General features: G+C 33.7%; 1 protein-coding gene across 1 annotated transcript in view; it reads left to right on the top strand.

The window, feature by feature from the left end:
* The window catches only part of LOC136027058 (proton channel OtopLc-like), a 428,472-nt gene that overhangs the window by 64,102 nt on the left and 351,870 nt on the right, over positions 1 to 12,500 (top strand). Inside the window, exons 5-7 of the mRNA XM_065703987.1 lie at positions 3,322 to 3,427; positions 4,845 to 5,018; positions 8,319 to 8,479. Coding sequence (XP_065560059.1) covers positions 3,322 to 3,427; positions 4,845 to 5,018; positions 8,319 to 8,479 — 441 coding nt within the window. The remainder of the gene's footprint in view (positions 1 to 3,321; positions 3,428 to 4,844; positions 5,019 to 8,318; positions 8,480 to 12,500) is intronic.

Here is a 12,500-nt window from a genome sequence, read left to right as displayed (position 1 = left end):
CGTAATTCAGGTTTTAGATTATAATTTATGACTTGACCCCTCAAAATATTTTTAGATTATCCTTAAAGTATAGATTCTCTTTTTGTACATATTCACTTTTTAGAGTCTAATCCCCATATAATACTACAACGTAGGCTTATTCTTATTTGTGATGCGTCTTTAGATTGGAATAGAACCGCCCAGGCTGTTTATGTATATTTGAGAATGCTCATTAACGATTTAATTTTACCACTTCATATGAAGCTATCCTAATTGGCGTTTTTTGCCTGTGCTGTGTCGGGAACATAATGATTTCTATTCTTATTGTACCTTTTTTCGGAAAAAAAAAACAAAAAAAAAACATATAAATTATGCGTACTGAGAGCTCTGCTGCTAAGTAGAGACGTTCCAGAAATGCGATGAAAAAAAGATCATTTAGATACTATGAAATTTTTACAAAAAACAATATTTTGTATTTATTTTTTTTATAAAATATATGCGGATTATGCGTACTGAGAACTAGGTCGTTTGAGCTATCTCTGCTAATAGGTAAAAAGGTTCCAGAAAAAGCGATGTAAAAAAAATCATTTAGATACTGCGTAATTTTCACATTTTTTTTGTAAATTTTTTCTTTAAAAAAACTATGCAAATTATGCACACAGAGAGCTAGGTCATTTGATCTAGCTCTGCTATTGGGTAGAGGCGTTCCAGAAAAGCGTTGTGAAAAAGATCATTAGATACTGCGTAATTTTTGCAAAAATTAATTTTTTGTCATTTTTTTTTACAAAAAATGTGCGAATTATGTGTACAGAGAACTGGGTCGTTTGAGCTAGCTCTGTTATTAGGCAGAGATGTTCCAAGACAGCGATGAGAAAAAAGATGAATAGACATTTTATACCTGTAGAGACAAATTTTTGTTCGGAGACGTGATTTGCTTAATTAAAGTAATTGGCATGATTTAAAATTAGGTGATTATGTAGAAAAGAAAAAAAAAACCATATAAACAAATTAGGCTACCGACAAGGGTTTATACGTAAAAACATTTTTCTACGAGAAGAATCAGAAGACGATACATGGATATAGGTTTAGTAAAAACTTGAAAGTTTAGTTTACTCAGCATAATTCTTTTATGGGAGGAATGGCTGTCAAACCCCAAGACTTCCCCTTACCTGCACTAATGGGATATATGAATTGCCACTTTTTTTTTATAGTTTTCCGCTTCACATTTTGATCGAATGTGCTGCTTTTATCATGTTGTATGTTATCCCATATATAGAAAGGTATGGGGCACAGAGGCTTAAAATTATAATTATAGTAGCAGCTTAGTCATATTGGAAGGGTGTGGCTTGTTTGCTACCAATTTTAATGTAATTGGAGTAAGTTGGTGTTTTGGGTTCAAAGCAAGTCAAGCACAATGAGCGAAGTTGTGTGCAATTATAGCTGTCAGTGATTACACGGTTGCGAGGTTGAGGCTAATCCAAAATGAGATCCTTCTAAAATCGAGATTTTTAATAGTAGTTTTTGATTGGCTGAAACATTCTGTGAAAAATTCCAATTGACTGAAGTTAATGCTAGCTAAACATTCCTTTTAGTAAAATTTCATTCTGAATGGGCCTTTACAGAAATGAAAAAGAGAATCGAAACATCAATAGAGACGACTGATAATCATATTTAGGGTATCTAAATCAAAGCTGTGAAATCATGGTCGTGTGTTTAAATCTTGCATTGCCTAGTTCTTCTTCAATGCTTTAAACATCAAATCTCTAAAATTAGAAGAAACGCTTGGTCTATCTGTTTTGTTGATTGCCAACGAATTAAAAACAAGAAAAGAATATAACCCAACCTTCTTATTTAGAGGCTGCAACATTAAATTTGACCACATTTGTTTCCTGACATTTTCATGGCAGTGACATCTCAACATAGATGACATTCTGTTAGCTAATTATGTGTTCACAATTCAAGTTCTGATTAATGCTATAGTAGGGGTGTATCAGTGGTCAGAGCATAAGTGTATACGAACAGTAGCGAAAAGTTTCTTCAAAAATGACACACAATGTAGAGCGCTGACTGGGAAGTTCCCAGTACGTCAGAGTAATAGTTTCTCATAAGCCCCTAATAATACACGAGAGGCAGAGTCATGAAAATATGTCTAGATGGACGTGTTTTAAAAATTCTTAATCGAGAGTAAAGTATAGGACTATTCTGTACTGTTCGTATATATACTTATGCTGTGATCAGTGGTTGGTGAAGGAATCTAAAATATCCGATTCTCTTTCATTGTCGATCAAGCCAATTTGGCTTTTTTTCGTGTTTATTCTTCCCCTTTCAAGGGAAACCTGCCATAGGCTACATTTATTAGCCAATAAGTTTTACAATTGTTTACTGCTCATGCACAATTATGCTGGACTTTGCAAAGTTCAGTTTTAGTCGCTCAACTCATGAAGCTTTTTGGTCAAAAGTTAAGGTGTTTCTTCTTTACGGGGGAAGTGGCCTGTATATTTGTTTACTTGTTCAAGAGTCAAATGGCAAAGCGGGTGTAATTGAAGTTGATTTTGTTTATAGGAAAATTCAATCCGATGAACTAGCTGTTTTCACTCGGGCATCTTCGCCTGAAAAAAAAAACATAATGGAAACAAGGGTTTTCCCTTCTGGACAGTGGACTTGATCTGATTTAATACTCTTCACTGATGTGTGAGAATCATTAGATTCTACCATTTTGAAACCATAAAGATTGATCCGGTGGATATAGTAAACAAATCACGGATAAATTTTTTACAGTGCTGTAAGGTAAGGCCGTATCCAGGGAGGGGCTGGGAGGTTTGACCCCCCCCCCCCCTGAAAGGGTTTTCAGACTCGTAGAAACATAAACAAAAATATGTACAAACCATTTCTCAATGAGTTTTTCAATCTTTTATACCCCCCCCCCCGCTAAAAAACAACCCTCCTAAAAAAATCCTGGATATAGACCTGCTGTAAAGTTTCATTCTTTTTAAACGATTTTTTCTCTTTCTTAATTAGAAAATAGACAAGTTGAAAAGCGTTAAACCTGGTAATGTAAACTCGCCTAAGCTGTCATCGTAATTCAGGTTTTAGATTTAAATTTAGTGCTTGAGCCCCCAAAATATTCAAGATTATTCATGAAGCGGAGATTATCTTTCTATCTTCATTTTAAGAATCTACTTCCGATGTAAATACTAACAGGTATCCTTATTCGTCATTCATCTTTGGGTTGGAAATATAACCTCCCATGTTGTTTAACCAAACGAATCTAATTCAACACTTACTTCTCACTGAGTGATACATATTTTAATTCTAATTGTTTAACTTCACACTTTTTTTCAGGGATTCTTTTTATATTTGTACTACGTTTCAATATTGTTTTTGGCGTTCGTTTACGTTTCATCGTGTCGAAAGAGTAAATGTGGAACACAACTGGTGAAAAACATTCGTAAGTGGAATTCTTTTCTGGCATAGATAGGAACGGGAGATATTTGCTTACAAAGAGAGGCTTGGAAAAGATTTAATTAATGACTTGTTTTTTAGTGATTAATGATAAGTAGGAGGGAATGTGCTTTGTATCAAATGTCTTCCTTGCGCCGTAAAATTTGTTTTTAAGTAGATTTATTGTATCTTGTTTCTTGTGTGGAATGATTTGAAGAGTGCCAAGTGATGTAAATGCAGGCGCTTTAAAATGTTGACGATATAATAATGGGAGTTTTAAATCACCCTCTAACGTCAACCATGCTATGCTAAATGCAGTACTCAGTGACAAAGTATTTGGTCCGATTTTTGAATACCGTTATTTTACTATGAAATTTGGACAACAATGCTTAACAGCCAAAAGTTTATATTTATGTGCCTTTTTTCCTAACCATTTTCTTTTACCATCACTGAATTATTTATTTTCTTGGATTTTTTGTAATAGAAATAATATAAATAGTAACAACATATAGTAATGTCAATAATATGTAATAGACAGCGATATTATTATTTCTTAGCGTTTAAAAAGAAAAAATCTAGATTTACTTTTCACTAAACAACCTACGGTACTACTAATAGAGCTATTTGGATTGGTCTACTGCAGAAAGAAACTTCTTGGCAGCAACAATTTTATTCACATTTTAAGTCATAAATTTACGTCTCTAAATAGGAAAGAAAATTCCAGATCACTGTCATTTTCTCTCTCTCTCTCCCTTTCTCTTTCTCTCTCTCTCCCCCCCTCTCTCTCCCCCTTTCTCTCTCTCTCCCCCTTTCTCTCTCTCTCCCCCCTTCTCTCTCTCTCTCTCTCTCTCTCTCTCTCTCTCTCTCTCTCTCTTCTCCCTCTATTTCTGACTTATCCCACTAATCTCAGTTCTACAAATGTATACCAAAATCTTTGTTTTTCTTCCCATGGATCTAGGTTTCTTCTGCCCGAAAATTTGGATCTAATTCTATACATAAACCTCTTTCTTCCAACGTGACCAATTAGTTTTTTGATCCCGATCCATTTCCTAACTTAGAATTACCTGCTTAGTAAAATAAACACTAATATTTGAGTCAGTACATCCTAAAGTTCTTATTTTCTTTCTTACTAAAATTCTTGTTTTTCCATCCCTAATTATCATACGATTTTAATCGAATTGAATGGTTCCTTAAAGTGGTTCCTTAGGTCCCAAGGTTCCTTAAAGTGATGAACAAGGGGTCAACCCTCCTCTCCCGTGGAAGATCAAAAATGAATAAAAGTGCAAAGTTTGTTAAATCGATAAAAATACCTCTAATAAGAATACTTTTTTCTGTAATATTCTTCATAGAAAAATGACCACTTTCGCGATCGTTTGTGTCCTTACGTTTATCGCTGAGAATTTTTTTTATGTCCTTTTTTGTAGGAAGGAGAAGAAATCGAAAAGAAAAAGAGATATCCGCTGAAGAGGGAGTCGCCATTGCTACTGATGAAGCTTCAATCAGCACATATACTTCAGCTACTATTGATCCCCAATTGATAGATTCAAACGGACGGTACCTGAATTATGGCTCTCTATATTTAAGAATTGCCACTGTTGGTTAGTTTACGATTATTAGCTAAAGTTCTAGAATCACTACCTTAGCCTTTTAACTTTTGCCGAAATTGGCCTGATTTTCTGCAGTTGTACATATCTGTAATCAAGGGAGATAGTTTGTAACTCTTTACTTGTGGAAAAAGCAATCCTTTGACGGAGATGCCTTTCTCTTTTCTTTCTCTTTCCTCGTATAATAAAAAGTCCGTAAAAAAAGGAAAAAAAGGACGGATAATTGGAAGGATAGATTTATGATGAATTAGACACACTTAGACTAAGTAGATTGAAATAGAACCGAATACACGCAGTTAAATAAAAAGGGTTGTGCAGGTTAAATTCTAGCTTTTGCTTGAAATATTCCTTCTGTTCTGTGGAATTCTCCTTTTTGCGTAACCTTCTGGCCAAATTAGGGCCAGAACTTAGATTAAGGCAAATTATTATCATAAGCTTTGGGTGTTCAAGAAGCTGTAATTAGAAAAAAGTGGAAGCAACCTCTTCACATGTTCCCTTAAGAACAGGATTGTGTGGCTTATGGTGATGGTGGGGATTGCAAGGTCAATTTTATCCAACCCTAGTACAGGCCTTTTATACTGCTAACGGAGATACATTAGAGATTGTATAATTGATCAATGCGCCTTGTTTCTTAGACTTGGGTTTATTTAGACAAACACTCAAGGCAAATTTCTTTTAAAAACAATAAAAACGCACACATATATATCTACTACTCTACTTCCAGTTATTATTGCTCTTTTGTGAATTGCATCAATTTCGTTACACATGTAGCTGGTTTTCTGGACGAATAGGCCCTAAACACGTGCAACATGTTTGAGTTGTGGTGGAAAGAGGATAACCCAATTTATGAACGAGTTAGAATCGTGCTTCATATCTAGACTTTTCCCAGAATTTTCCTAGTACATAAGTTTAGTACATAGTCTAGTATATAAGTACTAGTACTAGACTAAGTACTAAGACTAGACTAAGTACTAAGTACTAGACTAAGTCTAGTACATAAGTCTAAGTACATTTGGATTCATAAGTGTGTTGAAGTTACTCCGCTAAGTGTCTTCCAATCAAAGCTTGCATATTAAATGGAAATTGGACTTCAGTAAAATTAAACGAAGACGTACCAGACAAGCTGGGTTTCCTGTATATGGCAGATATACATGATAAAGAAAAACATCATTTTAGTATTCTTCATTTGAATGTCAAATGTCTACTGTACTTTCAACATCGAATTAAAAGCAATCTAGGAATTCTGTAACACCTATGAATTAGCAGCAATTCGCTGAATAAGTCATTTATTATCCAATCATCTCATCAAATGCTTATTTTGCAGCAGTTCAGCAATCTAGCAATTCAGAGGCAATTCAGTAACTTAATAACACCCATGAATTAGTAGAAATTCTGTTAGTAAATCACATTCAGCTAATGCTTATTGAACTCGTTAGTCATTTTTATGAATAATCTGAATGGCGTATTGCTTTTTCTATCCACAAATAAATAGTGCATGGATATCTTTTAGAATTGCGTTATTTGGTATTAATAAAATTAAAAGGTTTATTGATAATTTTAAAAGTGTCAATACTCCATTATCTTTTAAAATTTAAATCTAGAATGGTGGACACGTGTCATTTTCTTTTAATAAATAGTTATTCAGAGAGCCTTAGACAAATTACAAATTATTACAAAGCCTTAGACAAATTAGACATATTACAAATTCAAGCGGGGCTAAAGGCAACTATAGTATTTTTTTTAAATGCTTTTCTTATTGATAGGAATCTAATACGTTACTATTTAGTAAGGACGAAGACATGTTAGCATAAAAAAGTCTGCATTTTCACAGAAAGAATGGGACTTGTAAAAACAGACGGATGTACGCCACTAAAACGTACTGACATTTTCAGGGCTGAAAATTCTATTTTTACATTTCGAAGGCTTTCTTTAAAAGACACATGTGAAGTTAAGCGCAATTTTGTTATACAACTTAGCTTAATTCAAAATTTAGCGACGACTGTCTTTTTAGGACACTCCTTGGAAAAGTCTAATAACAACTTTTTTGTGAAAACTTTATGTGATACATATTGGAATTGAATTGTTTGTTGCTGGTTTCACATACTTTATTCCAGGATTCCTATCTATATTTCTTTTCCATCACAGATCAGGGCATTTTTTCTAGGTTTCGAATGCTATGATATTATTGTTTTATGTTATTCCTAATGATGAAATGAAATTGGTATGTACTAGTTTTTTTTCTTTGAAGTCTTTAATGATTTGGGATTCAATACAGGTCTAAAAAAAGTCAATATGCCTAGGCCGATTTCGCTTTCTTGTTTGAAACCAAGACACGTGGGAGAGAAAGTTTCCAAAAATTCTCAATTTATTCTATAAAGTTAAGTTTGCATAGCAGATTCTTTCTTTGCTTATTCTTATAAATGAGATATTATATGTATAAAACTAAGTGTATATCTGTTCGTCCCTTTTATGTAGCATTGTTTTTAGCAACAGAGCCAATGCCTGTCTTAAAAAAAAGAAAAGTCCTGTTTGTCAGATGGGTTAAGTCATGGTTAGGCTTCTGACCATGATTCTTGTCATTTGAGGTTAAATCGTACTAATTCATCTCTCTCGTAGATGATGCTACAAAAAAATGACTGGTCCTAAAATACACTTTTGTGTGTTTTTACACCCCCCCCCCCCCACTGTCACGAAACTCTAATATGTTTCCAACAATGCTTGCAGAAGATTTTTGCTAATGGGTAGGGAGGTCAGAAAAAGAAAATAGTGCAAGTTTAGGGAGGAAGTTCTCCATAATTACGATCCTAAAAGATAGGAAATTAAAGGAAAATTCCCCACCGGAAAATTCCCCCCACGAAAATTTTTTCTCCCGCGTGTTAATAAAGATGACATTAATTTTTTTTTTTGGAAATGTAAACCTAAGTTCGCAAAAACGTCTTCGTAGCCAATGCTACAAAGACCAACGGTCAATACCCAGACATATGATTTTTCAATTATACATTTTTGTAATTAGTACCAGGTTTGAACGCCCCAGGAAATTTTTGTCTGACGGTTAAAAAAAGTAACAAAAATGCATGTAAAAATTTTTAAAGATCTAATTTTTAAAGTTCTTAAAAGTTTTTAAAGATCTAAATTTGTAAAAACCTCTTTGTTGGTAATGCTACAGAGACCAACGGTCAGTACCCAGGCTTATGCGGGGAGAAAAAGACAGTTTATTTACTTGTTTTATCCGTGACAAGCTTTCACTTTTTTTTACGTTTTTTCGTAATTGTACAATTGTACCCTATTTTGTAGCCTTTGGCATTGGTAGTATGGTGTACACTGGATTGGAATGTAGTCAATTTTTTGAGCTTGATCCAGGTAGCAAGTGCTATAGTGTGCTGCAACTTGCGGGGCCACTCACACGGTTAGCCTTCATCTTTCTTCAGACATATTTTGTTTTTATGAATTCAAAGGTAAGGCATTTTTATTTCTAGGTCTATTTATATCTTCGATAAACAGCTTTGCGCATACTTTGTTTTTATGAATTAAAAGTAAACCTTTTCTAATTGTTATTGTGCTACGCTGAAACGGTAGTCTTAACAGGGGGTAAGAATACATATATAAAACCTCCCTGGGACAAAATTTAACCAATTAAGAGTTGTTTTTTCTTAGCAGATTCTGTTCTTGCTTTCTTTTTATAAATAAGGTTTAATGCACAACTGGGAGTATTTCAATGTTTAGCTTAATTATTTTTTGGATAATAATTAGCTCGTGCATTGTCAATAGTGTGTTGGCATATTTATTGCTTTTGGACAAATAATTTCATTTGGAATCTAAACCTCAAACTGAATACATTTATTAAATAAAAATACAAACGTTTATACGGGTTCTCAATTTATAATAAAAATTTATATATTTATTTTACAATTTATCCAAGATTTTTGCAACTGCAAAATAGCCATTTCTTAATCACGTTTTAGCCGAAGATGAGCAAGTGAATTATAATCCATAATTTTTATACATAATATGTAATATTAGATGTGATTATCAAAATCTGTCAAAAAGAATATATAACTTTAAAACAATAAAATGATTAGAAAAAAAGATTATTTAATCATGGACTAGAGCTTAGTGACTAGATATCCCCAGAGTATAGAAAAAATGAAGACTATTCCGAAGAGTATAGAAAACTGATATGAGGAAACTCAGGTTTGTCTCTGAGAAAAAATGACCAACGTCATCATGATCAAATTATCTGTAAAACTTAAATAAAAACATTAGTTGTATTTATTTTTCTTCTTTTTTAAATTTTGTTTTATATCGACCAAAGATACCAAAAAACTGTTTTTATAAAAAGGCAAAATATGTGTATTGAAAAATGCATAAAGCAAATGCATAATTATTTATGTTTGTAAAATTTGTTTAACTTAAATAGTTTATGTTTTGTTGAGTAACCTAGCCATGACTATTATGTAATCTAGGAAACATTTAAAACATTGTAATCTGCGTAGTTTCAGGAAATATTCACTTCCAGGAAATATCTACTTAAGAAATGTCCAAATAGATTTAGACTTTTGCTTAAATTCCCCAAGTAAGTCCATAGAGTCATTCGTAAAGTTAATAAAACTGGATCAACTGAGTTTGTGCAACCATCGGAAGGTAGGTAAAAGTCTTCTCATAGATTATTTAAAGTGCTTGCATGAGAAAAGTGGTTTGTTTGCTACAGTAAATTTCTTAAAGTCAAAGAGTCAAAATTATTGTCTGAGGTGCCAAAAGCCTTGTTCCCTAATACTACCACTTCTGCCTACTCACTGTTGTACCCAATTACCTGAGACCGACCCGGTACACACACTTACTCCAATCAAGCTCCAATCTGCTATCAATCCTTTCTGACGACCTCCCCTTACCCCACTATAAGACGTTCTGTTATTCGTTTGGTCCCTAACGGATAAAAGATCCAAAGCCTAACTGGCCAGCCATGACAAAAACAAAGAAATGAACATAAAGACGACAAAAAAGGTCTATGGCCAGTAAATGTTTCGTGGTTTGATAAATGTAGCTGCAATTTGTAAATGTAAGTAATTGTATATTATATATTTTACTTTAATCTATTTTGGTTATATACATTTTTTAGTTATATTTTTTAATTTTAGTTTCTAGTTTCTTATTTTACTCTAAAGACGCCTTGTTATATACGGGCGAAATATTCTTTGAATTTTTGTTGTTTCTCTTCAGTTTCGTTTGTTGTTCATAGACCAGTTTGCCATTTTTATATTCATATTTTTTATTTTTTTTGCTCTGATGTATAAGCAAAAAAAAGCCATTTTTGACACATATTTGTCTTGTAGAAAATATGTTAATTTTCTGAGCCCTATATGAGCTGGGTATAAATATTACAAAATTTTAATCATCTCGACGTTCACGTATTATCATTCATATATGAAATATAACTCATAAATAAAGGATATATGGGACTTGATATCCTTTATTTCCTGGTTTTCCTGGCTTTATGGTCCTGGCTGAGTGGCTGGGGCGCTGGCGTGGGAATTCTGTGTCCAAGGGGCACGAGTTCAATCCTAGTTGTGACCAGTTATTTAGTTTGGGACAGGGGTCAGTAGCGTGACTCTGTAAGCTCAGCCAGAGTCGACCCAGCTTTAAATGGGTACCTGGAGAAATCTGGGGAAGGTAAGCAGGAAGGGTGTGTGAAAGCACAGGATGGTTGGCCCCCAACCCCCCATTGCATTTCCTGGCTGAAGGGCCATGAAACGGAGATCAGCACCGCCGGTTTGGACCTTAAGGGTCTAGTGCCGTCTTACTTTTTTTTTTACTTTTACTTGATCTATTTCTTTCAAACACGAAAGGTTTAAGCTATTTGTCTTCTAACTATTTGTTTTGTCAGCCCCTGAAAATCTTTTGGTGTTAGGAAAAACCAAATAGAGAACATGACCTTGCTAAGGAGAATTACAAGCTATGTGACTGAAACTATGAACCTGAAAATTACAGAAGAAACTAAACAGACCAGAGAAGTTCCTTATTATATGGAATTCGCAGACTAGGATAATTCGGCAATTATTGTATATTTTAGAGTTTTAACGTTAATCAGTTCAAATACTAGATTATCATTACATATTTTTTTTTTTATAAAAATATATAGGAAAAGGTGCAACTTGAAAATTTGTAAGCTTAATTTTTATATCAAAAATATATTTATATTTAATCTTCTTTTTTTCTTTACAATTGTATCCAATAAATTTTTGGTGTAGCTCGAAATAAAAGAATTTGCGCTTGGGATTGTGTTTGTGAGTTGTTCTTTTAAAAGAGATGAATAGATTTGGTTAAAACATATAATCCAATGGTCTTACAATCTTACTCTTCTGAAAAGAAAAACAACAAACACATACTTATTTGGTTTCTCATGTAGATTTAGCGAATGTCGTTGTATGTTTTTTCAGATGTTATCCTTTATTTTGACATCGGTGATTATCAAGAAATTAAAGCGCTAGTGGAATCAAAGCAGCCACTAGTTTTTATGAGGATGATAATCAAACAGGAGAATATACATAGTTTGAATAATATTTCGCTCACTTCTGATCAGCAAATTTTCCACTCAGTACTTAGTTTTGTAAGAATTCGTCGTTCTAGTTCTGTCCTCGCTGACTGGTTTTTGTTCATTGCGGCCCTGACTTTTAAGTGAAAAAGATCAATAATTAATTTGTTTCTATCCAAATGAAGTTCATCAGAAAGAATAGCTGAAATGAATTTTTAAGTAAACCCCATCACAAATTTTTGAAATCACGTGCAACACCGGTTGGGAGGATGTGATGTATTTTAGAGCAGACGTGACGAAAGCAGGACAGTTCTGCAATTCTGCGGTTGACACCTTCGGGCGACTCGGGATAGCCAGCTGTTATTCTAGTAATATAATTTGATGAACCACGGCGTTGAGCAAAATCTCTTGTTGCAGGGCTTAGTCAGTGTCAAGACTTCTGTGATTTCTGCGAGGAGCATCTGGTTAAAGGGAAAGGAAGAATTTAGTGAACTGGGTAAATGCTGAGATTACAATTAATTAACTTTGGTCTGATACAGCTCCATTAAAGTGGAAAGGTAGACCAAGATTGTATGTATCATGTTTTGATTGATGATTCTTTGATTCTTACAATTTATGACGTCCATTGAAGCCGAGTCCAATGAGCTCAGAGAATCTTTGAACGTAGAATGAATCTGTCATTAGAATGTCGTAGAATGAAATTGTCAGACAAAAATGAGCATCAGTATATCGGATTAGCATCGAGCATGTTACAAATAGCAATTGAATGAACGGTATGTTTGGTCGTTTTCTCCAAAAAATGCACTCAAAAAGCTTATGACTAATGGTGCAAAAATAAATCTGCCATTTAAAAAATAGTTTGATGGGTTACTGTGGTCCAATTGTAATGGTATCAATGGGGCTTAATTTGGAAAACTTCAAATCCTATTTATGAAGAATTCTGTGAA

The sequence above is a fragment of the Artemia franciscana genome, chromosome 5 (assembly GCF_032884065.1).
Source record: "Artemia franciscana chromosome 5, ASM3288406v1, whole genome shotgun sequence".
Taxonomy (NCBI): Eukaryota; Metazoa; Arthropoda; class Branchiopoda; order Anostraca; family Artemiidae; genus Artemia; species Artemia franciscana.
The sequence above is the reverse complement of the archived record's forward strand: the minus strand, read 5'-3'. Positions and strand labels throughout refer to the sequence as shown.